General features: G+C 38.9%; 1 protein-coding gene across 1 annotated transcript in view; it reads left to right on the top strand.

Moving 5' to 3' along the window:
- Positions 1-24,213, top strand: part of LOC124779593 (Down syndrome cell adhesion molecule-like protein Dscam2) — a 296,162-nt gene that overhangs the window by 242,229 nt on the left and 29,720 nt on the right. The window contains 4 exon segments of the mRNA XM_047253720.1: positions 10,790-10,975; positions 20,747-21,037; positions 21,152-21,296; positions 21,441-21,613. Coding sequence (XP_047109676.1) covers positions 10,790-10,975; positions 20,747-21,037; positions 21,152-21,296; positions 21,441-21,613 — 795 coding nt within the window.

The raw sequence follows: 24,213 nt of genomic DNA, 5'->3' as shown, positions 1-24,213 counted from the left end.
TTGGGTTGACTGAAACGAATTGTGAAACATTAGTGGCCAACGTCTTACTGACGCAGAAACCAGTGCCTAACAGATGACCTCGTTCACAGCCTCCATACAGAATTGTACAGTTTTCAACATCAATGCTCCCAGCATCGTCCCACCGGATTTCTTGCAGTGCAACTAGGTCTAGTTCGTACCTCTGAATTTCCTTGACCACACTGATTGCAGCTCCTGTCTTGTACAGACTCCTTACATTCCACGTTCCAAATCATATACCGTTTCTTTGCTATAGACGTCATCTATTTTTGTCAGTAATGTTCCGAGGCTTACTTGTAGTCTTGAAAGCATGTTTAATTTTTTATGAAGAGAGGGTGCTGCCCTCCCGTCCAACCTGCAGTGTTACCCTCACAGCTTACAGGACTGCTGGCTTTTCTTAAAGGGTGGGCTCCCCTCAGGAGTTGGGTCATAAGTAGGAATAAGAAAATTGGAAAGACGCCCTCGGGCCTCAAAACCTAATACCGTTGGGATCGAAAAAGCAAGATTTGGCCAAGGGAGGCCAACAGGGAAGGAGAAAGAAGGAGTCTGACACAAGTAAGTGGAATTATTTAAAAGTAAACTAAATAAGTTTTTGGTTGAAAAAAGTTTCTATTCTCTAAATGAAATATTTAGGAAGGACTATTTCTCAAATCTTTCAGTGTTTTTCCATTTTAATATCGCTTGCTACTTTAATTAGGCCTTATAAATCACATGTTTTGTGTTGTGAAGCTCATGAAAATGGCTTTTGTACTTCATAAACCAAATAAGTAGTATTTGAAATTTGTATTTACATTGTTAGATTGTTAATTATATGAAGATGATAATAAATTAAATGTCTTGACCTTTTCTCCATCCAGGTGCTATAGCACAATATTGGACTGTGAAACATGTATTGAAAGATATAAATAAATGAATAAAATAAAATAAATTTCACTAGCTGGCGTGTTGCAAGTCACCATGTAGGGAAGCAGCCTACTCACCCCATATAAAATTCATATGCTTTCCATTGTGTGCCAGCTTAGTCCACTGTAATTAGCTATGATGTCATGAATGTTGCGCAATACGTTAAAAATAAAGTAAATAATCTGAAAAGTTGATAGCATGTCAGGAGTGATGCTAAAATAATAATGTGTTAAGTTTCAGTTTGGTAACTTTCACAGTTTTCGAAATTTGGACGTTTTACTTAAAAATCATTGGCGCAACAGGAATAAGCTAGAAACTTCAAAATTTATATTTGGATTCCTTTTTCATTGTAATTTAATGGGAACAGCAAGCTGGATCTCACAAAGTAACATTTTGATAGAAATTCATGATTTTCTGTTTTTGTGTCCTAAAAGTACTGAAGCAAGATAGATTAAGTAAGTGATTAGATAAAACTAGAATGTTTAGATTTAGGTAGAATGGAGATACGCTATAGTAACAAAGATGTGAGAAGTTTCAAAAAGGTAGCTATAAAACTATAGCTGTAGCGTTGCTCCAAAGGGCAAGTTCAGAGCTCATCTATTGCGTGCAGTACAACTAAAATAATTCTCTCGCCAAAAGTATTTAACCTAGCCACATTAGAATTTTATTATAGATACTTACCTGTGTGCTGATTGCACAGTTAAATCGAGAGCTTCCTTGGCCTTCTGCGAATGAAGAAATTAATTATTTAGTAACTTGAAGTGGTGTTTTGTTAGCCCAGCGGCTCGTCAGTAAGGCAAATGTTGTTGGCTGCGCATTTGGCGGTCCCCACCGTGGCTATATAAATAAGCATGTGTGAGCTAGAGTAAAGCCTCTGTGTTGGAAGCTGCGTTGTGTTTGTACGGTTGTCAGGAACAGCCTTGGATGCCATATTATGTAACTCGATATGCACTTAACAATGAGTTCGGTTTGGGGTAAAGTGTTAATTATGGAACGACTTCAGTGATTTATTCTCAGTTTGCATATGTCATATTTTCACATGTTGCTTCAGGACAGAGTTTCTACCATTACTAGCGTGGTGTTTGATGAGTATTAACATCAAATTTTTGGTGATCATTCACTTTGAACATTTACATCAATAACGATTATCGAACAGTTTCATTATCTAAGGATAATAGGATCCGCGCAATAGACTCTGAACAGCGAGAAAAATCTGATCCCCTGACTGATTTGCCAGAAACTTACAACATAACTACTTTGTTGGGCTATGAAAGTTAGTTCTTGCTTTAATTTCATGATGACTGAAGATTGGGAGTATCTCTTTGCTGCAGTTTGTGTCCACCTGTAAGAAGGTCTTGGTTTCTCCATAATTTCAGGATTTGCGTGACCTGATTAATCAATTATGATGAAATGATGCAGCTGAAACAGTTGATTTATTTAAAATTATTGTTTATTTGCATTACAGATTTACACATGTTTCACGTCAGGATGTTGACATATCACTGACACGTACAAAACCTGTGATGAAACTGAGCCTCCTCAGCTGCTGGCACCATTCCTTATATTCCTGTCAATAATGAAAACATGAATATATACAGAGTGTAATGGAGATATTTAGATGTTTCAATTAAAAGTTACAAAGTTTTCCAGAAAAAGTTACAGAATTTGAATTTATAAATTATAACAATAGTTTCAGACTAACAAACAAATCAAAATAATATGATTAAAATTACCAAAGTACTGAAAATACATTTCCACAATAATACAAGATTCATAAAACATTTAATAACTTTATAATTACAGATTCCTGGTTCTCTGTATATTGCTTAATGTTGATAACCTTTAGAATTCTCTGCATAAATTTTATAAGTGTTAGTTTTAGTATTTGTTTATTTTCATTGAGCATATTTTAGAATATAAACTGTATTTCATGACAATTCCATCATAATTCATCATAACTGTACACAGTGTACCATTTTTTTCATCAGTTTAGTCAATAAACAACATTACAGCATATGCTCATTAAGATTTCTGATGTGAATCTATGCTACTTGGACATTGACTGTCTGTTTAAAAATGCCACAAAGGCACATGGCATCATTTGGCTTCTGAATCACCGTCAAGGGGGTGGCCCACTGACTAGATGAAATAGGAGAAACAATGCTGAGTTCTTGCCAATGCTGCAGCTTGCCATTGACAATGTCATGCATAGTGAAGAGGATTGGCACAGGGGTTACAAAATTTAGGAATTGCTTAAGGGAGACATGATCCTCAAAAAAGGTATTCTCAAACAGTTTGCCGTACAACTGTAGTAATAGTCCAAATCTTGAAAGGGGACCAATTGGGACTCTAAATGGATTTAATTACTAGCAATTAATGAACTTCCAGCATGCTGGAATAGCTGTGGGTCGGCAACTTCTATTAATCAGTACAGTGAAAACCGGTCCAAAGCTGCAAATTTCGCTCTTTTTGTTCACTCGAGGACTAGTTGAATACTCCATTAGTAGTGTAGCGCTTGACACTGTCACGTCGATTAAATATTTGGGCGTAACATTACAGAGCGATATGAAGTGGGACAAGCTTGTAATGGCAGTTGTGGGGAAGGCAGATAGTTGTCTTCGGTTCATTGGTAGAATTTTGGGAAGATGTGGTTCATCTGTAAAGGAGCCCGCTTATAAAACGCTAATACGACCTATTCTCGAGCACTGCTCGAGCATTTGGGATCCCTATCAGGTCGGATTGAGGAAGGACATAGAAGCAATTCAGAGGCGGGCTGCTAGATTTGTCACTGGTAGGTTTGATCATCACGCGAGTGTTACGGAAATGCTTCAGGAACTCGGGTGGGAGGCTCTGGAGGAAAAGAGGCGTTCTTTTCATGAATCGCTACTGAGGAAATTTAGAGAACCACCATTTGAGGCTGATTGCAGTGCAATTTTACTGCCACCAACTTACATTTCGCAGAAAGACCACAAAGATAAGATAAGTGAGATTAGGGCTTGTACAGAGGCATATAGGCAGTCATTTTTCCCTCGTTCTGTTTGGGAGTGGAACAGGGAGAGAAGATGCTAGTTGTGGTACGAGGTACCCTCGGCCACGCACCGTGTGGTGGGTTGTGGAGTATGTATGTAGATGTAGATGTAGTTTCGGGCTGAGACCCATTTTCAAACCATCATAACCTAGTCAAAAATGGTATTTCCAAAAATGCAAGAACATGTCAAAAATGTCCAAACGAACAGTTACGGCACAGACATTTATATGTATGCACTGTAACTGATCATTTGCAAGTTGTTGACATGGTTTTGCTTTTCTGGAAATATCAATTTTTGACTATTTTACGATGATTTAAAAATGGGTTCCATCCCAAAACTACTCATCACGTAAATAAAAAAAAGTAAAATTTGTGACTTTGAACTTGTTTTTCATTTCACTGTCTAACAATTAAATTACTATTCCACATCTTTATAGCATGCTGCGATTGAGAATTTCTCCTCCCCCCCCCCCCCCCCCCCCCCCCAATACACACACACATAAAAGCATACACTGTTTATTATAAAATACAAGTTGACATAGTGACTGTTGCAATCCAAGGCCGCCCTAAAGCCTGGACGCGTCTAAATTAATTAGGCTACTCATTGCTCCTGTATCCACCCGAAACTCAGCTGGTCATTCATTTACTACCAACACTAGCAGAATACTCTGGGGTGATGGTTGTTGGGTGTTGGAGTCAGCCTCCCAGCCCAGAGCAACCCTGGGGCCACTGCTGACCGGCCTTTTGAGTGAGTTACGGCCTTTTAAGTGAGTTTCAGTTAAAAGTTTTACATTGAGCTGACAATTTGGATGGCAAAATACTTCTAATTTACAGGTACATATTTTTAATAACAAAGGTCACAGTAATTTTTTATGTTTTCTTAGTGAAATCCAAGATGTTGAATTTAACAGCAGTTGAGTTACTTTTTTCTTTACTTATGGCCTTAATAAAAAGAATTCCTACCATATATTGAGAGATGAAGTTAATTAGATGCCAAATCAAATAGGTGCCATCAGCCCACATTTAAAACTAACAGCTAATATCACTGTCCTCATCTCATACCTCATACCATCTAGTGCACACACAAGACAGCCAGAAATGTACCAAAGTTCAACCCGAATTGTTACGCAATTTTCACAGTTTGTACTCAGCTACAACATGAGTTTTACATTTGGTCCTTTTCAGTGGATTTCGTAAACGAAGTTGCTCGCCACCTATTCCGTAAACAATTACGAAATATGCCATGCGGAATTCTTCACAAAGGCTGAGATTTACATGTGTTTATCTCTCCAAATAATTCCTTCACAAAGCTCAAATTTTCACAATCTGTCCATAAATGCATCTGCTTTCACAGTGATATAAACCAAATGCAAAATAACAGTACCTTCTTCATTTTACACATAACTTTTTCAGACATATTCAACATGACCTGCGCGTCCGACAGCGAGACTACGACTGCCTCAATGCTGTTGCTCACAGCGCATATACTACTTGATAGAGCACAGGAAAGACTTCACTCTGATTGGTTGATCACATGAACAACCAATCAGATCAGTCTTTCAAGATCATATTCGCGCCTAAACTGTTTTACTCCAGTCAACATTCACAGATGCATTTACATCATTTTATGCTGCAGATATTAATAAAATGTTCCACCAAACCAAATGAAATGGAAACTAATCCTGAAATAACTTTAGAAAAACATTACTCTGCAAATAAATATTCTTGCTGCCTTCTCACAAAAACAGGCACACTTGGGCATAAGTCATCAGCAAGCAAGTACAGCTTTCGTTGCAACAGCTTGTTGCACACTTTCCCATGACCAAGTTACATAACGTTTAACAGGACATAATATTGAATCTTTATGTATGTCCCACACACTCTCATTTATTTACACAAAAAAACAAATAGCTAATAAATGAATATTAATTCTCACTGAATTCTCTATTACAAAAACGAAAAATAGTGAACGTTATTTAAGTACAAAAATTCAAACATACTAACCTAACTTTTGTAAACTTCAGTAATGATTCCAACTGATAGCAAAGGACAAACTGTTATGCATCTGAACTGACTTTAATCTCACTAGTGTCACTTTTTGGTATTTTTGGTAATTTTCTCTAGCTCCGAAAGTATCCCAGCAAGAAAGCTGAGATTTTGCAACCAGCTTTTTTTTTATAACAAGAGTCTAAATATAAAGTTTTTTTTTCAAAATTGAATAAAATTTAGTATAGTTTACTTAGATTCTTAAAGGTTTGAATATTTTGTCGCTGTGCTTTCCACAGTCGTGCTACGACAGGTGCGAGTGAATCACACCGAGATACAGGTGGCTGTTACTGCCACCAACTCCAAAGCTACGAGCTCGTACTGCAAGGTAGCTTGCTGCAATAAAATGCCATAGTGGTTTGACTTGCGACATAACAGTATGGATGCAAAGCACTGCTGCTCTCTATGTGTCTGGGAAAGCACACAAAAAGGAAAAAAAAAATGCTATTACAAGATAAAGATGGCCTGCTCGGAATGAACTACTACCTGGACAGAATATTTTGATTAACATTTCTCTTGTTGTTGTTGTTGTGGTCTTCAATATAGAGACTGGTTTGATGCAGTTCTCCATGCTACTCTATCCTGTGCAAGATTCTTCATCTCCCAGTACCTACTGCAACCTACATCCTTCTGATTCTGCTTAGTGTATTCATCTCTTGGTCTCTCTCTACGATTTTTACCCTCCTTGCTGCCCTCCAATACTACATTGGTGATCCCTTGATGCCTTAGAACATGTCCTACCAACTGATCCCTTCTTCTAGTTAAGTTGTGCCACAAATTTCTCTTCTTGCCAATTCTATTCAATACCTTCTCATTAGTTATGTGATCTACCCATCTAACTCTTCTTGTCCAAACTATTTATCGTCCATGTTTCACTTCCATACATGGCTACACTCCATACAAATACGTTCAGGACTGTCTTCCTGACACTTAAATCTATACCCGATGTTAACAAGTTTCTCTTCTTCAGAAACTCTTTCCTTGCTATAGCCAGTCTACATTTTATATCCTCTCTACTTTGACCATCATCAGTTATTTTGCTCCCCAAATAGGAAAACTCATTTACTACTTTAGGTGTCTCATTACCTAATCTAATTTCCTCAGCATCACCCAACTTAATTAGACTACATTCCATTGTCTTCGTTTTGCTTTCATCTATGTTCATCTTATATCCTTTCAAGACACTGTCCATTCCATTCAACTGCTCTTCCAGGTCCTTTGCTGTCTCTGACAGAATTACATAGTCATCTGTGAACCTCTAAGTTTTTATATCTTCCCCATGGATTTTAATTCGTACTCCAAATTTTTGTTTTTTTCCCTTTACTGCTTGTTCAATATACATATTGAATAACATTGGGGATAGGCTACAACCCTGTCTCACTCCCTTCCCAACCACTGCTTCCCTTTCATGCCCCTCGATTCTTATAACTGCCATCTGGCTTCTGTACAAATTGTAAATAGCCTTTCACTCCCTGTATTTGACCCCTGCCACACTCAGAACTTGAAAGAGGGTATTCCAGTCAACATTGTCAAACGCTTTCTCCAAGTCTACAAATGCTAGAAATGTAGGTTTGCCGTTCCTTAATCTATTTTCTAAAATAAGTTGTAGGGTCAGTATTGCCTCACGTGTTCCAACATTTCTACGGAATCCAAACTGATCTTCTCCGAGGTCGGTTTCTACCAGTTTTTCCTTTCATCTGTAAAGAATTCATGTTAGTACTTTGTAGCTGTGACTTATTAAACTGATAGTTCGGTAATTTTCACATCTGTCAACACCTGCTTTCTTTGGGATTGGAATTATTATATTCTTCTTGAGGTCTGATGGTATTTCGCCTGTTTCATACATCTTGCATACCAGATGGTAGAATTTTGTCAGGGCTGGCTCTCCCAAGGCTATCAGTAGTTCTAATGGAATGTTTATCCACTCCTGGGGCCTTATTTCGACTTGGGTCTTTCCGTGCTCTGTCAAACTCTTCACACAGTATCATATCCCCCATTTCATCTTCATCTACATCCTCTTACATTTCCATAATATTGTCCTCAAGTCCATCACCCTTGTATAGACCCTCTATATACTCCTTCCACCTTTCTGCTTTCCCTTCTTTGCTTAGAACTGGGTTTCCATCTGACCTCTTGATATTCATACATGTGGTTCTCTTTTCTCCAAAAGTCTCTTTAATTTTCCTGTAGGCAGTATCTATCTTACCCCTAGTGAGATAAGCCTCTACATCCTTACATTTGTCCTCTAACCATCCCTGCTTATCCATTTTGCACTTTCTTTCGATCTCATTTTTGAGACGTTTGTATTCCTTTTTGCCTGCTTCGTCTACTGCATTTTTATATTTCCTCCTTTCATCAATATATATTCAATATATCTTCTGTTACCCAAGGATTTCTACTAGCCTTCATCTTTTCATCTACATGACCCTCTGCTGCCTTCACTATTTCGCCCCTCAAAGCAATCCATTCTTCTTCTACTGTATTTCTTTCTCCCATTCCTGTCAGTTGTTCCCTTATGCTCTCCCTGAAACTCTCTACAATGTCTCTTTCACAAGTACTGAAGAAATTTGTAGGCAACCATAGGCTGAGACCTATCATGGTATTGTACAAGATCTACTGAGATCATTAGCATCTTATGGGATGGAAGATTTCACTACAATTCTTGAATGATCATTTGGACTTCTTGTTGGATAATGTTAGTGCCATTAGTGATGAAAATAGACAATGGCTCCACCAGTAAATTTCTCAAATGGATAAGTGTTTTAGTGATTATTCCTTTCCCTGTATGTGATTTTGTTAATGTAATGGTGAACCATGTCTTATGCAGAACAAAATACAGTGTGCCCCGAAGTCTCTCCACTGCGGCAAGCTCCTTATGTCTCATCTAACAGGGCATATAAAGTTGGCAACACATTCATGTCGCTGTATACGCCAGGGCGCCAGTGGTCGAAATTCACTGCTAGTGGCTGCACTTATGTCGGAAGAGGGGATTCAACATTATTACAATTAAAACAGTGAACTTTAGTAATTACAATTCAACCCACTGCTCTCTCCTATATCACAGTAGGTGCTGGAAATGTTTACCTCTTTCTTGAAGGCATAGTTCAACACATTTACATTTATTTGCAAACACCTTTACCAGTGTTCCGTGTGTAACTTTGTGCAGATAATCAGTTATTACTGTCTTCAGTTCATCTATTGTCTTTGGGTTATTTTTATACACGAATTTTTTAGCAGTATACTAAAGGAAATAGTCTGGCAGAGATAGATCCGATGATCACAGGGGACAGAGACCTTTCATAATTACACTGTCTCCAAAGATTTTATGAAAAAGTCGGAGGGTCTGATACGCCATATGAGCAGTAGTATTTTAATCTTGTTAAAAATAAATGAGTGATGTCATTCTCATTCAGCAGAGCAATAAATGGATAAATTATTTGGGAACAGTAGACATCCAAAGTGACAGTAGTATAAAAAAAGATGGGCTCTATAATCCATGCTCGTATTGTGGCAACCCATACTCCAAGTTTATCTACATGCAATGGCATTTCTCTTAACGTATGTGGATTTTTGGATGACCTAATTCATGAGTTTTGGGAATTAATGTAGCCTCATCAGTAAAAAAGGTTTGATCTAAAACACCAGCTCTATGCTGGTTAACAAATCACTGAAACCATTCACAATACACTATTTGTTTTGCATGGTCTGTACAATGTAATTGTTGCACAGCAGTAAATTTCTATGGATACATCCACATTCTTTGGTTATAGCTTTACGTGCTGTCATACAAGAGACTTTAGCCTCTTTCAATAATCTCCTCACTAATTTTGTTGGACGCCACAACATGATGTCCAAAATGTCATTAAACTTCTGTTGTGTTAAACTTGTGGGCCTACTAGTTCATGGTGCATCATGAACTGAACCTGTCATCTGGAATTTGTGAATTAAATCATGCATGGTGTCATGACATTAACACCTTGAAGCAGGAAAACACAATCTAAATTACTGCCTCACATGCTCTGTAAAGTTTCCTGCTGCATGGAAAATCTCTTCCACTAAAAACACTCTCTCTGTAATGGTAAGCATTCTCACTACACTCACCTTACACAAGAACTAGCCAATAACACAACTAACAGCTCCAACATAGACAAAACTCTACTACCCGTACCCTACCGCTGCAGGTCCACAAAACACTTGCAGGTGAGACTTGAATGTCTGCCAACATTTTGTGGTCCACAAGGTGAGACACATGAAGCGTGCTGCTGCAGAGAGACTTTTCAGATACATGGTATTAAAATTTCATATTGTTTGGCTGATAATTGAAAAAAATGTACTTTTTTTCAAGCTGTTAGCAAGTGTCAGTTTTTGCCATTGAAATGTTGAAAACAACTAAACTTCTGAAACTTCTGAAATTTAAAGTACCATAAAAATGGAAACAGAAAGAGATAAAATGCTAAAATTTGGTATGGTTCCTTATCTCCAGAGTGAGAACAAATAAGCCAAGTTTTATCCAAATCTGAGATGGTGGGTAGGATGACCTGGATGACTTCACTTGTAGTGACTTCATGGTGATTCAATTTTAGGAACAACATGAATAGCTGTAACTGTTTACAGCTCCCCTTCTCCAGTGGTTCTGTCACAAATTCTAATGTGGACAGCGTAGTTCCTTAGTCACATTGTGTTAAAATATGTTTCATTCCTCTCCTGCAAACTCTTTATTGACTTATTTTACTTCTCTTGTAAAAGTACATGTGCTCCCAGTTTTAAAATGTAACATTTTCCATTACTGTACAGGTTATATACTGAATTATAAGCGGGACCATGGGAACTGGCAGTATGTTCAGCTGGATGCTGAAAAAAATTCTCACACTCTGGAGACTTTGCTCTGTGGGGCCACGTATCATGCATATATTGTAGCACACAATAGAGTTGGGGACAGCCAGCCAAGTGATACTGTCAGTACAAGTACCAAGGGCACAGGTGAGTAAACAGTTTGTATATCTATAGTTTAAAAATTTTCTCCATTATCTTTATAACCTTTCATGAACAGTTGTATTTTAGTTATGTGCAAAATACAAGGCAATTTATTTGTGAGTTACAAATAAAAATGTGAGCTTTTGTGAGCTGCAGAACAGTGAAGGAATCAGCAGGAAACATTGAAATGTTAATTATATGATTTGTAATGACACAATTAAATGATTTAACTTTCAGATCATTAGACTGCATTACTGACCCAAAATTAGCATTTCTGAAGTACCAGTTGGCGTTGGTCAAACCTTTCGTCCATGGTATTGGTGTTATATGTGTTTATTATGAACTGTGTCTCTCGTCCTTGTCTGCAGTTAATTGATACTTACTGAGAACACAGTTTCTGAGTGATAATATCCCACATATGTTCAGTGGTTCACTTGACAAGGTGCTTGGCCAATGGACATGCCAAGAAGGGAATAGTGCTGGAAAGGAAGTGAGTATACTCATGTATTGTATACAACACATGGAAGTCTATTGTTTCCTTGGAACATAGCATCAGAGTGTTCTAAAGGGAAAGCCTGATTCTCAAACCTTAACAAATTCTATGATGTGCCAGCTGCTGCTGGAAATATTTTATTTGAAGCTGTTGAGATCACTATCCTCCTCACATCAACAAGTGCACTGTCAGTCTAGAGGTATCATGTGAAATGCTTGCTTGGACATCTCTTTAACAAAAACATATTTTGTTAGGGTTGTGGAGCTGCAGAAATCACTATGTAGGGTATTACTAAATTGAAATACAGTCTCAACAACACATGTGTACACAAATGCAGCCAGAATGACAAACAGCCACCCTCTCACGCCCCCCCCCCCCCCCCCCAATTCCCAAAAAAATTCCTTGTTCATTCAGTACCACATAATAGGCAATATACTAAAATTTTGTAGTGATAAAATATTTGTAAATGTATTATTTTTATTACTTACATGCTGCCCAGAGTTTAACGCTTTTCTGTTGATTCTTTCATTACACTTCCACTTTAAGGCCTTGCAAGATTGTCAACTAGTTAGGTGGCTACATCGGTACCTCCACCCATCAAACCTACCAACCACCAACAATACCTCCACTTCAACAGCTGCCCCCCATTCCGTACCAAGAAGTCCATTCCATACAGCCATGTGGAGTAGTCATGCAGTTTGAGGCGCCATGTCACGGACTGTGCGGTTCCTCCCGTCAGAGATTTAAGTCCTCGCTTGGGCATGGGTGTCTGTGTTGTTCTTAGCATAAGTTAGTTTAAGTAATGTGTAATTCCAGGGACTGATGATCTCAGCAGTTTTGTCCTTTAGGAATTCACACACATTTTAATGTCTTCCATTTAGCCTAGCCACCCTTGCCCCCTTCATCTGTAGTGACGAGTGATCCCTCTTGAAATATACCGAGGGTCTCAGTGAGGCCTTCACATGGCATACTTAGCCTTCCAACCTTGTACAAAAACAGATCTCCTGGTCCTTATCTCTCCAGTGACCCACCAACTCGCAAAGTCCCACTGCCCGGCCAAAGAGGAGCATTCCCCTTGTGACTCAGTAACACCCAGGACTGGACCAACTGAATCACATTCTCTGTCAGCATTCTGATGACCTCATGTCATGCCCTGAAATGAGGGATGTCCTACCGACTATTCTTCCCACCCCTCACACATTGGTATTCCGCTGCCCACCGAACCTACACAGTATCCTCATCCATTCCTGACAACCCCTGCTTATAACCCCTTGACTTATGGCTCATATCCCTGTAATAGACCTAGAAGCAAGACCTGTTCCATACATCCTCCCACTACCACCCACTCCAGTCTGGTCACAAATATCATGGGTCAGTCCATTTCAAACCAATAAAAACAAAATTTGTTTTTTAACATTTTTTATTTTCCTGATTTTTAATCATGATTTCCCTGTGGGTAGACAGTCACAAAACATGGTTGGAATAAATTTTATAAGCCATTTTTTTTTTTCAACTGTTTTTAAAGTGACAGTTGGGAAAATTTGTATGGCAAATGTGGTTTGTGGAAAGTTTAATTGCAAAGTTATTTTTAAAAGATATCAGAATAATTTAAACATCAGCTTATTCAAAATGAAATGAACTTCAGGCATAATTTTTTTAAAAATTTTTCTATCATGCAAGAGAGTCAGTCAAACTTTCTGTAAATACTCAGGAAAAATTTATCAACTGTTACTATTTAAGACCACAAATTTTTAAGAAGGATGAGAGAATCTAATAATATATTATTTAGTTGTTGAGTACTTACTTAACTTCCTGCAGTATAAGTTTTAGTCATGAGAATGCTCTCCTGTTTTTTTCTAGAGCTTTTCAACAATGGCCAAAAATCTTTTGTCAGTTTTCACCGATCATTATCTAAAAACAGACTGAATGAAAACAAGTGAAAATTGTGCAGAATGTTCCTTGCACTCATAGGAATAGCTCACAAAAAATTACGGCTGAGACTCATCTACATTGAGAGTAATAGAGCAGTAATTTCAGTAAAAATGCAACTCTTCTACACACTCGTTCAGTGCTAAGTTAGCAAACAAGGGCTTGAAATCAGTACAGTTGACATTGGCCGAATGATGTTTAATAAATACAATAAATGATGAAATATTTCTACTGTTAAATAACAATGCCCAAGTCAGTGAACAAGTCAGTGAAAGTTTTGCAAGTGTAGACTTGAACTCTCCCACCTTCAATTGTTTTGAAGAATAACGGCTTGTTCAAGTATTAAGTATGAATGGTTTTGTGGGTGTACTAATAGGTGAACAGTGACATAAACAACACTACAAGAAAGAAGTGCCCCAAGAATTAATAAGGGTTAGTGACTTGTCAGCAGAAGAACAATGTCTGGTAAAATTAAGATTTCAAAAGAAATTACTAATATTTGCCATTACCATAAAGATAAATATTTAGACAAATACAACTACATTTTTGGGAAAAAATGTTGTGATGCATTTGGTACTCACAAGGGGAAAAAGACAATATGGTTTATGTATAATACTAGTTAAACACCTTTCCAAGAGTAAAAATGTGGATATTAACCAAATCCCTGGATGTGCTGTATGTCCAACTTGTGCATCAAGAATATTTGTAGAAAAACCAGTTAAAGAAGCAACAAATAGTGTTGAAAAATAGCGTGAATTTCTTACTGGCCTTTTGAATTAGTTGAGCATAATCCTTTGCATCAAGCAGAATCCATTCGTGAAACTTTCGAAGTATCTTCTTTTTGTAAAATAACAAAGCTTAACACAGAACAGTGACTGTTAGTTTTACAAAGAAAAACTGATAAAATTACAAGCACAGTCAAGCAAAAATTGCAAGAATCTCTGCACAATGACTTCAAAGCTCAGAATCAAAATAATACAAAAAATATACAAAGTGAGTGTGATATATTTATTACCAAAATGAGAGTAGAATTCAAAGTTGTACTAAAGCTGATAAAATTAAGATAATTAACATCTTGCCACAATCATGGTCAGAAAAAAAAGACAAGTTGCCAACAACATAAGTGAAGTTTTTATTAATTGTGTTTTTTACTAGGATGATGAAAAGTAGCTACTTATGTCCTGGTGAAAAGGAGTGTGTTTCAGATGTGATTACCAATGTTAAGGTGCAGAAGCAGAAAAAGTTAGTTCTTCTCTCACTGAATGAGCATTACTGCCTCTATAAGCAGAAATATCCAAATCACAGAATTTGGTGCTCTATGTCTTGCATTCTATGACAAAGTTGTGCATTCTTCCGGGTTCATCAGGAACTCTGAGTGTATGCATTTGCAAGCATCATCAGAATATGAAGCTTGTGATAGAAGCAGCAAAGCTTAGTGTGAATTATAATGACATGATAGATTTCATGGTATTGTGACATTAACAATGAAAAATACATGCTTAACACCTGTGCATAATGTACCGCACCATGTAGCCTACTTGATGTCTTTAAAAAGGAACTTGATATCTTGCCTGTCAAAGTAATTTTCAAACAATGAGTACAAACTGATATAGCTGAACTCATTAGACAAGTGATGCTCAGTTACCTAGTTGGTTAGTTAGTTAGTTATGTACTCCATTGATCAATCTCATGGAAACTGTTATGATGTGGAATATGTCAAGTGCATAAGAAATGCACACACAAATCATGACTGCTACCTAGAAGCAGAATTCTTCTTGTCCTATTCTGATTTGATCCCGACCTGTCTTTTTTCTTTAAGGTAATATTCTGCTTCAACCTACATTCAACTGGATTTGGATGAGGCCCTTCCTCCACTACTTCAGATAGCAAGCCAAACTGATTTAATAACTGAATTTCTGAAGTTTTTTCAACAGTTTCCCTTTCTCGCCCTTTGCTTGCTACCTTTTCCCAGCACTCGTCTTTTTTTTACATTCTCTTGTTCATAAGCTGGTGCTTTTAAAATACTATCACTTTATTTCAAAAGCTTGAGCCCAATATTTCAAGAAAATGAAAGAAAACCAGAAGGAAACCCTCTGTTGAGTGATTGGTGAATTTGCAGGAAACTATATGTTTAAAGTATAGGATGATGTTCAGAGTTTTCACTGGACTAATACACAAGTGACACTGCATCTGTTTGTCATATACTTTAAAAAGGAAGACAAAGTATGTTGCAAATCTATTTGTGTCATTAGTGATTACCTTGATCATAATACCATGACTGTGTTCGCATTTCATCACGTCATTAGAGAAATTAAGAATATCATACGTAACGTTGAAATGGTAATTTACTTTAGCAATGGTGCATTCAGCCAGTACAAAGATAAGAAAAATTTCATTGAAGTTTGCCAGCACTAAAATGATTTTGGTTTATAGTAGAGTGGAATTTCTTGTGAGGCAGAACAACGAAATGAGAAGTTACACGAGCTGCCCTTCAGAGACTTACAAAGAACAGATCCTGACTTCACGAGATATAGTCAAACACTGTTGACAGAATATTACTGGATTTAAATATATGATTGTTTCTTCACCTGAAATTGAATAAATCAAAGCAAAACTGAAAGAGAGATTTGAATGTTGTCTACCAGTTAAGGGTGTGGTGTCACTGCCAGACACCACACTTGCTAGGTGGTAGCCTTTAAATCGGCCGCGGTCCGTTAGTATACGTCGTGTCGCCACTGTCAGTGATTGCAGACCGAGCGCCACCACACGGCAGGTCTAGAGAGACTTACTAGCACTCGCCCCAGTTGTACAGCCGACGTTCATAGCAATGGTTCACTGACAAACACGCTCTCATTTGCCGAGACGATAGTTAGCATAGCCTTCAGCTACCTCATTTGCTACGACCTAGCAAGGCGCCATTACCAGTGTATATTGAAATGGAAATTATGTACAGTCAAGAGAGATGTACACCGATTGTGGATTAAAGTTAAGTATTCTACCAGTACCTCCTGTTTTGCTAGTCTTATTTCTCTGACCTGTTCCAGACCTCACGCCAATCTACGTGAGCTTAAAGCGTGCCTTTCGGCTACCTCCGAGTGGCTTGGCTGTCTTGCCACGCCACTACAAAGGGAACAAGAAGCTATCACAAGATGTGTCCCCATAAGTGACAATCAAATAAGATGTTTTGTTGCTTCCAAAGGCTCAAATTTTGATGATCTTCAAACTTTATTACTTTTACAAACATATCATCTTCAACAAGTAGTGACTGTGTTGTTTGTATGTGTGATAAGAAGTGGTGGCTTGTAAAAATTGAAGACCAAAGTGAAGATAACAGTGATGTTTTGGCGGATTTATTTCACCCTTCTGGACCAAATATTGCCTTTCAACTTTCCAAAGTGATGCTGCTTTGATGCCTGTAAAGAAAATAGTATGAAAAGCGACTCCATTGGAACTTAAAACGGTGTCTGTTAGAACATACAACATAACTGATAAACTATGTGGTGAAATATCATGTTTGTTTAACTCTGTAATGAAGATTGCAGTTGGCAAATAGTTACAACTAAAGTTTAAATCTAAATACTGAGATAAACATTATTGTGGGTGCACTGTACGCTAGGGTAGAGCAGCAAATGTAGCACTAAGTTAAGTTTAAAAATTAGAACTCTTACCTACTGTTATCACTGCATATTGCTACTTAACAATAGAAATATTTCATCATTTAATGTATGCAATGATTTAAACATCATTCGACCAGTGTCAGCTGTATTGATCTGAAGTCCTTGTTTGCTAACTTGGCACCGAATGAGCATGCAGAAGGGTTGCTTTTTTACTGAAATTCACTGCTCTGTTACTCTCAGTGTAGATGGGTCTCAGAAATCATTTTTTGTGAGCTATTCCTGTGAGTTCTGCATAATTCTTACTTGTTTTCATTCAGTCCAATTTTAGACATTGACCTGTGAAAACTGACAAGGTTTTTGGCCATTGTTGAAAAGCTCTAGAAAAAACAGGACACTCTCAGGACTAAAACTTATACTGCAGGTAGTTATGTAAGTACTATATATGCCTTAAGTTCATTTCATACTGAATATGCTGATCTTTAAATTATTCTGATACCTTTTAAAATAACTTGACAATTAAACTTTCCGCAAACCACATTTTCCATAAAAAATTTGCCCAGTTGGCATTTTAAAAACAGCTGGCAGAAAAAAATGTGGCTTATAAAATTTATTCCAACTGTGTTTTGTGACTGTCTACCTATATGGCACACATGATGATAAAAAAATCAGGAAAATAAAAAAATGTTGAGCAACATTGCCTGGGTGACCTGAAATGGATTGACCCTCACCTATCCCATCAAAGGCAGGGCTACCCGTGAAACCAGTCATGTGATCTATCAGCTAAGCTGCAACCACTGTGCTGCATTCAATGTGGGCATAACAACCAACAATCTGTCTTTCTGTATGATAAACTGTGGCCAACAAACAGGTGGACCAACCCATTGCTGAGCATGCTACTCAACACAGCATTCTTCATTTCAATGACTGCTTCACTGCTTGTGACATTTGGATCCTTCCCACCAACTCCAGCTTTTCTGAACTGCACGGATGGGAACTCTGCCTGCAGTGTATCACACTTTTCTGTAACCCTCCTGGTCTTATCATTCATTAGTCATTGCCTGTCACTCACCTTTCCCCTTCCCTGATCCCACTCTACAGTCTTCTATTCCACAAGTGCACCCACAGTCTTTTTACTTCTCTCTTTTTCTTACCACTCCACCCCCCACCATCTAAGCTGTTGATTGACCTAGCTGTTCTATCCTCAATTCACCTCATTCCTGTATGTTCCCACAAGCAGCAGTTTTCCGTCCCCTATCCCTATCTTACTATCCCTCTCCCTCTCTGCCCCAACCTCCTCCTTATGCCCAACAACCAGCTACTCCTCCCGTCATGTTCTGCTGCTCACAGTCTGGCCTCAGCAGCCAGAGGCTATGGTCATGTGTGTGTGGGTTGCGTTTGCGTGAGTGGGAGTGTTAGTTTTGTGTATTCCCAATGAAGGCCTTATTGACCAAAAGCTCAGTTTCTGACAGTCTTTATGTTGTGCCTGTATGCGGCTCAGCATCTCTGCTGGATGGTGAGTAGCAACTATCCTTTTCATAATATTGCTGCATTCCATACTGGATTTTCCATTGTTTTATTTTATCATCTAGTTAGTAATTTGCAAGTTTTAAGGACTGAATTGGCACTGTCTACGAGTTATGTGGAAACTCAATTGATTTCCAAAATTAATATAGTTTCCCATGTATCAAACTCAGTTTGAGTTTCACAGATTATGTCATTGGAGACATAACGTAACATGATGAGACGAATTAGGAGTTAAATGTAACAAACTGAATTTGTAAACATAAGAATTTATAATTGTGAAACTGCTCTAACAGACATCTCAGAGTAGCAGGCACCTCTGAATTATGTATGCTTTAAAATTCCTTGTCAGAAACATCAGGGCCAGTTTAAGGCCCAAAAAACACAAGCTGCTGCTTGGAGCATCAAGCTAAGAGGGGTGCCAAAGATGCCGTGACTGTAAGATTTCTGTACAGGATATACCATAATTAGTAGTGGTTGCCTGGGATGTTATGCTGTCATGAATGCCCAAGTGCAATATTTGTGTACAGTGCATATCACAGTTAACTGCAAAAACTGACACAGGTAGAAGTGGAAGTGGGGGGGGGGGGGGGGGGGGGGCACCAAATGATAAGTTGCTTGTGGGGAGAAATGTTCTCGAACCATACATGGAAACGATTGTGGTATAATTGCAATATGTCTTCTAGATAATGAGCGCTAGCGTGCTGCTTTCTGGACTCGGGTAGGCGCTCCGGTCCCGGATCAAATCCACCTGACAGACTTACGATGAGAACCGTGTGCCGGCCAGCCTGGATGTGGTTTTTTAGGCAGTTTTCCACATCCCGCTAGTTGAATACCAGGCTGGTCCCCACATTCCGCCTCAGTTACATGGCTCACTGACATTTGACACACGTTCACACTGTTCCATGGATTACACTAGACGCAGACAGTTGGGGTACACAGTTGTACACAGTTTCCGTCCCGGGAGGGTTAACAGCAGACCCCGCAAGTTGAGATTAATGCTTGGAAAGAGAGAATGAGCATTCTTAATGACAGACAGGGGCACTGAAAACTATCTCCCAAATGTAAATAAAACTATTTAGCAGTGCACAATCAGACAGAATTCCATCACAGTTCCTGGAACTTGAAGCAACAGTGGTCAGTACGTCTAGCTAATGTGCATTGTTTTAAGTTACCACCAAATGTGCATTCGTTTTTAAAGTGCAGAAGTGCAGACAGTAGACAGCATTATTTGTGGTTATACATTGAGAAATTTGTGTTTCATGTGCTACAATGTTGCAAACATGCAACTTACTTTGAAGAAAAAAGTTGAAATCCTCGACATGTATTTGATAGAAAGAAAATGCGTTCAAGATATGACTATGCAGGATACAGAGGTTAAAACACAGTGCAGTGAAATATTCAAAAACGAAAGTTACATCATCAATTTGTGGAAGGGAAATCAAAATGTTTCAACCAAATGCTCATTCCCCAGTACATGTGGCTTGAGAGGTGACAACCTGTTATTTGAATAATTTTGCCATGTTCATAGCAACCAAAATTTGGCTGCGAGTGGAAGTATATTTGTGAAAATGCACAAGAAACTGCTAAAGAATTGGGTGTTATGAGTTTGCAGAACACATAAGCTGGGTTCATAGATTCAGGATTAGGCATAACATCTATTCACAAAATGTATGTGGTGGTCTGGTTCCACGACCCAGCCTTGGCAGCCAGAGACTGTGTGTGTGTGTGTGTGTGTGTGTGTGTGTGTGTGTGTGTTTTGTCTAATTTGGATGAAGGCCTTTCCAACTGAAGCTTACTTGTTTGAGGCATCTTTGTGTTGTGCCTATTTGCAACTCAGTGTCTTCTCCATATGGTGAGCAGCAATCTTTCCTTCTCATAATATTGCCATTATTCCAGTCTGTATTTTCTGTTATTCAAAATTTGTAGTCAAGTATACATGTAGGGAAATGGAGAAACTCCATCCTGAATTTATCTGATTAAAACATTGCTGTATCATAATGAGTCTTTTGAAGTTCAGATAAAGTGAAAACAATATTGTTTTTTCCCTTCGTGTAGTTGGCTATGTTGTATATAAATGCAACTACTACTTACAGCACATGTAGACACATCACATAATTCTGTTCAGATATTTATCACTTATCTATTTTTATTTTTATGTTAAAAAATTAAAAGTTATTTTTATAATATTTGTGGAATGATAAAATTGTTTTCCAGAACCAGAACTACCAAATTTTAACTCACTTGTCTTGGCAAATGCAACTTCTCTTTATTTGTACCTGTCAACATGGCCAGATGGAGGATGCCCTATGTTATATTTTGTTGTTGAATATCGAATACTGGGGAGTGGAAGTCATTGGATCCTTGTTGATAACAATGTGCCTCCAAAAAAGTTTCTGATAGGTGACTTGCAACCAGCCACTTGGTATCAGTTAAGACTTACTGCACACAACAGTGCTGGCTCAACAAGAGTGCATTTCAATATCGCCACAACAACTGTTACTGGAGGTATGTAAATTTCCTTTGTTAATTACTGTGAGTTAAATACATTCATAAGGCTTGTGTTCATGTACTCCACACAGCAAGTAGCTTATAAATTTATAACCAATTATCGTTTTCCAGCAACTGTTGCTCCAATGCAGGAAAGTCAAAGCTTGACAAATACGTCCCGCTTTTATGAGGATGTTTATGTGATAGTGCCTACAGTGTGCTCTGCAGTATTCTTACTATCTGCTGGACTGTTACTATATGTAACACTGAACAGAACGTAAGTTAACACACCATAAGTAAGATTGTTCCATGAAATTTTATTGAACCATCTGTATGCCAGAACAGTTTGAAATTCCACAGTGGCAAGGCGTTTGTATTCTTTATTTGCATATAACAGTTGACACCATGTTTTCTTTTTTAGTCGCTGTCGGCAATGTGTAGAACAGAAGAGAGCGCAAGGCATGCCTGAAAGCCCCAGTGCCTGCAAAGCAGCTGCTGAAATGGACAACAGAAGGAATTTTCAACAAATTTATTCTGCATCACCAACTAAAACAGATGAACATCAAGCCTCTAAACGTATGGATGAATCATCTGGTGAGTTGAGTAGGAAAATTATCTTGAGAAAACTTTAAAATTACAAACAGACAGAATGTTGATGTGGCCTTTAGTCCAAAAACTGGTTTTAAAATTACAAAGAGACAGAATGTTGTGGCGGTGTTTAGTCTGAAAACATGTATAATGCAGCTCTCCATGATACTCTATTTTATGCAAGCTTTTTTATCTCCACATAACTACTGCAACCTACTGCTTACTGTATTTGTTTCATGCTGCCCCTCTACCCACTAAATTGATGATTCCTTGATGTCTTAAAAGGGAAGGTCCCCAGAAGTGGGATCAACTTTTTGAAACTATATTTTTGGTGATGTAGGTTAAGGTCCCAGGTATTACACCCTGCAACCATTCACCTTGGAGGGCTCTTGTTTGTGAGTAATAGATGAAAAAAATTTGGAATTTCACATGAAGCACTACAGCTTTAAAAATGATAATTTATGAATTGGTAGTGTAGTGTAATGGTTATAGCCCAAGCCTCAGATACATGAGGTTGTGGGTTTGAATCTCGGTAGGTGCTCTGTAGTTTTATTTTTTAATCTCTTTCGAAATGACTTTGATCATTATATTTAATCAGTAAATGGGCACAAATGTGATTGTTTTATTTCTATTCCTTTGTCATGTAATTTTTAATCACCATATTAACTTTTTCAGTTGTTTCTTACTCTTATTCCCATCAGTCTTTTTCCAGCTTAAAACGTTGTGCATGTGATTTTAATTATTTATATTTATCTTTTGTAATACTAAAATATTTGAAAATGGCAATCTATCAGTTAAAAAACAAAAGACAAAATTATCTTTTTATATGTACAGTGGTCTTAAAAATACAAATTTCCTAAAAGGATTTACTTTTTATTGGATGGCGATTGTCATATAAACATTTAAAACATAAATTCTTGTTGCACTGTGGACATGAAGGAGATATCAAGGTGGTAAGGTAATGACCACGGTTCTCTCTTCTAATCATCAATACCTTTATTACACGACAAACGTACAGGCTGAAGACTAGGCGGGAACTGAGGTCCCGGAAGTATACGAAACAAAGATCAACTCGAAGACATATACACATATGATGTTCTGGCCTATCGATCTGTGGATCAATGCCACATAGCACCCCCTCCCCCCCCCCCCCCCCCTGCCCCCCCGCAGTATGGAGTACGTACCCGAAGGTGGGGGGGGAGGGTTGGCGAGAGTTTAAGTGGGTTACAGTGATTTCCTCCGCATCTAACGGCACGGGCTGTGTGGGAGGAGAGCGTGGAGAAAAGCCTGGAATGCTGATGCCGAAGTCTTGAAGCGACGGCGGCAGTCGTAGCCGTCGGCCGGTGCGGGAGCGCTGGTGTGGAAGGGTGTCGTCGGCAGGGAACCTAATGATCACCTTTCCACTTGGCCTAATGTAAGCACATAGGTTGCCATACGTATCACTTCGAGAGATTTTGAAATGCTTCACTACACGCTGTGACACACCACCTAACAAGTCACACAAATTGTCACACACAAGCAGCACTAATGCGGTATCACCACTAATGACAACAGATAAACCACAAATGTCATTAGGATGAATGTTGGTAGGGAGCTCGTAAGTGGTGCCTGCTAACGGAGAGGTATGCTGAGCCGGTGGGGTGGGGAAACCGTAGCATGGTGAGGGTGGTGTGCTGCGAATAGAGGGGTGAGTGTCAGACGGTGAGGTCTGAGTGGGCGTGGCAGGAACCTGCGGGCGGGCTGCACTGGTTAGAAGAGCGACGCGGTGTGCTGCCGCATGAAGATGGAACTGTTATATTAGAACCCTGGGAGCTGGGGCCTCTGCTATGGGAGCCGGGAGCCGGAAAACCCCAGAATGAGTTTGGGCTCGTTGACAGAGCCAGTGTAGGTGTGAGCTTACTCGAATCATGAGCAGAGCAAGAAGGCCGAGGGTGGCTAGAGAGCATGGTCTCTTCAACAGTGGGTGAGGTAGGGGAAAACTCGACGTGAGCATGTTTAACCGTGTTGAGGGAGACAGCAGTTACCGAACCCTTAATTACAATGTCCATTGTGTTACTGGTTTGTTTGACAACTCTGTACAGGCCTCTGTAAGGGGGCTGTAATGGGGCTTTTACAGTGTCGTCGCAAAGGAACACAAATTCGCAAGTGTCGAGCGCCTTGGGAACATATGTGTGCAGCAGAGTGAGGCTGGAAGGGGGCGGGGGTTGAGGTTTGTTACAGTGTAACCTCACCCGCTCTATCAAGGACGGCAGTTCGGATGGTTTGGCGACTGGAGTAGGAGCAACAAGTTCGCCTGGCATTGTAAGGGACTGGCCGTAGATGAACTCGGCCACTGAGCCTTTAAGGTCTTCCTTGAAAGTGGTCCGCAAACCGAGTAAGACGAATGGCAGGGCTTCCATCCAAAGGAGGCCATGGCAACATAGGGCCGTCTTAAGCATCCTATGCCAACATTCCACGAGGCCGTTGCTTTGGGGGCAGTATGCTGTTGAATGAATTTTCTTGATGCCGCACAGCCTCAATAGTTCAGAAAACAAAGCAGACTCAAATTGGTGGCCTTGGTTGGTCGTCAAGTAAACAGGGCAGCCAAAGCGTGAATTCCAAGTGTC

The sequence above is a fragment of the Schistocerca piceifrons genome, chromosome 1 (assembly GCF_021461385.2).
Source record: "Schistocerca piceifrons isolate TAMUIC-IGC-003096 chromosome 1, iqSchPice1.1, whole genome shotgun sequence".
Lineage (NCBI taxonomy): Eukaryota > Metazoa > Arthropoda > Insecta > Orthoptera > Acrididae > Schistocerca > Schistocerca piceifrons.
Note: the sequence above shows the minus strand (reverse complement) of the source record. Positions and strands in the feature narration are given on the sequence as shown.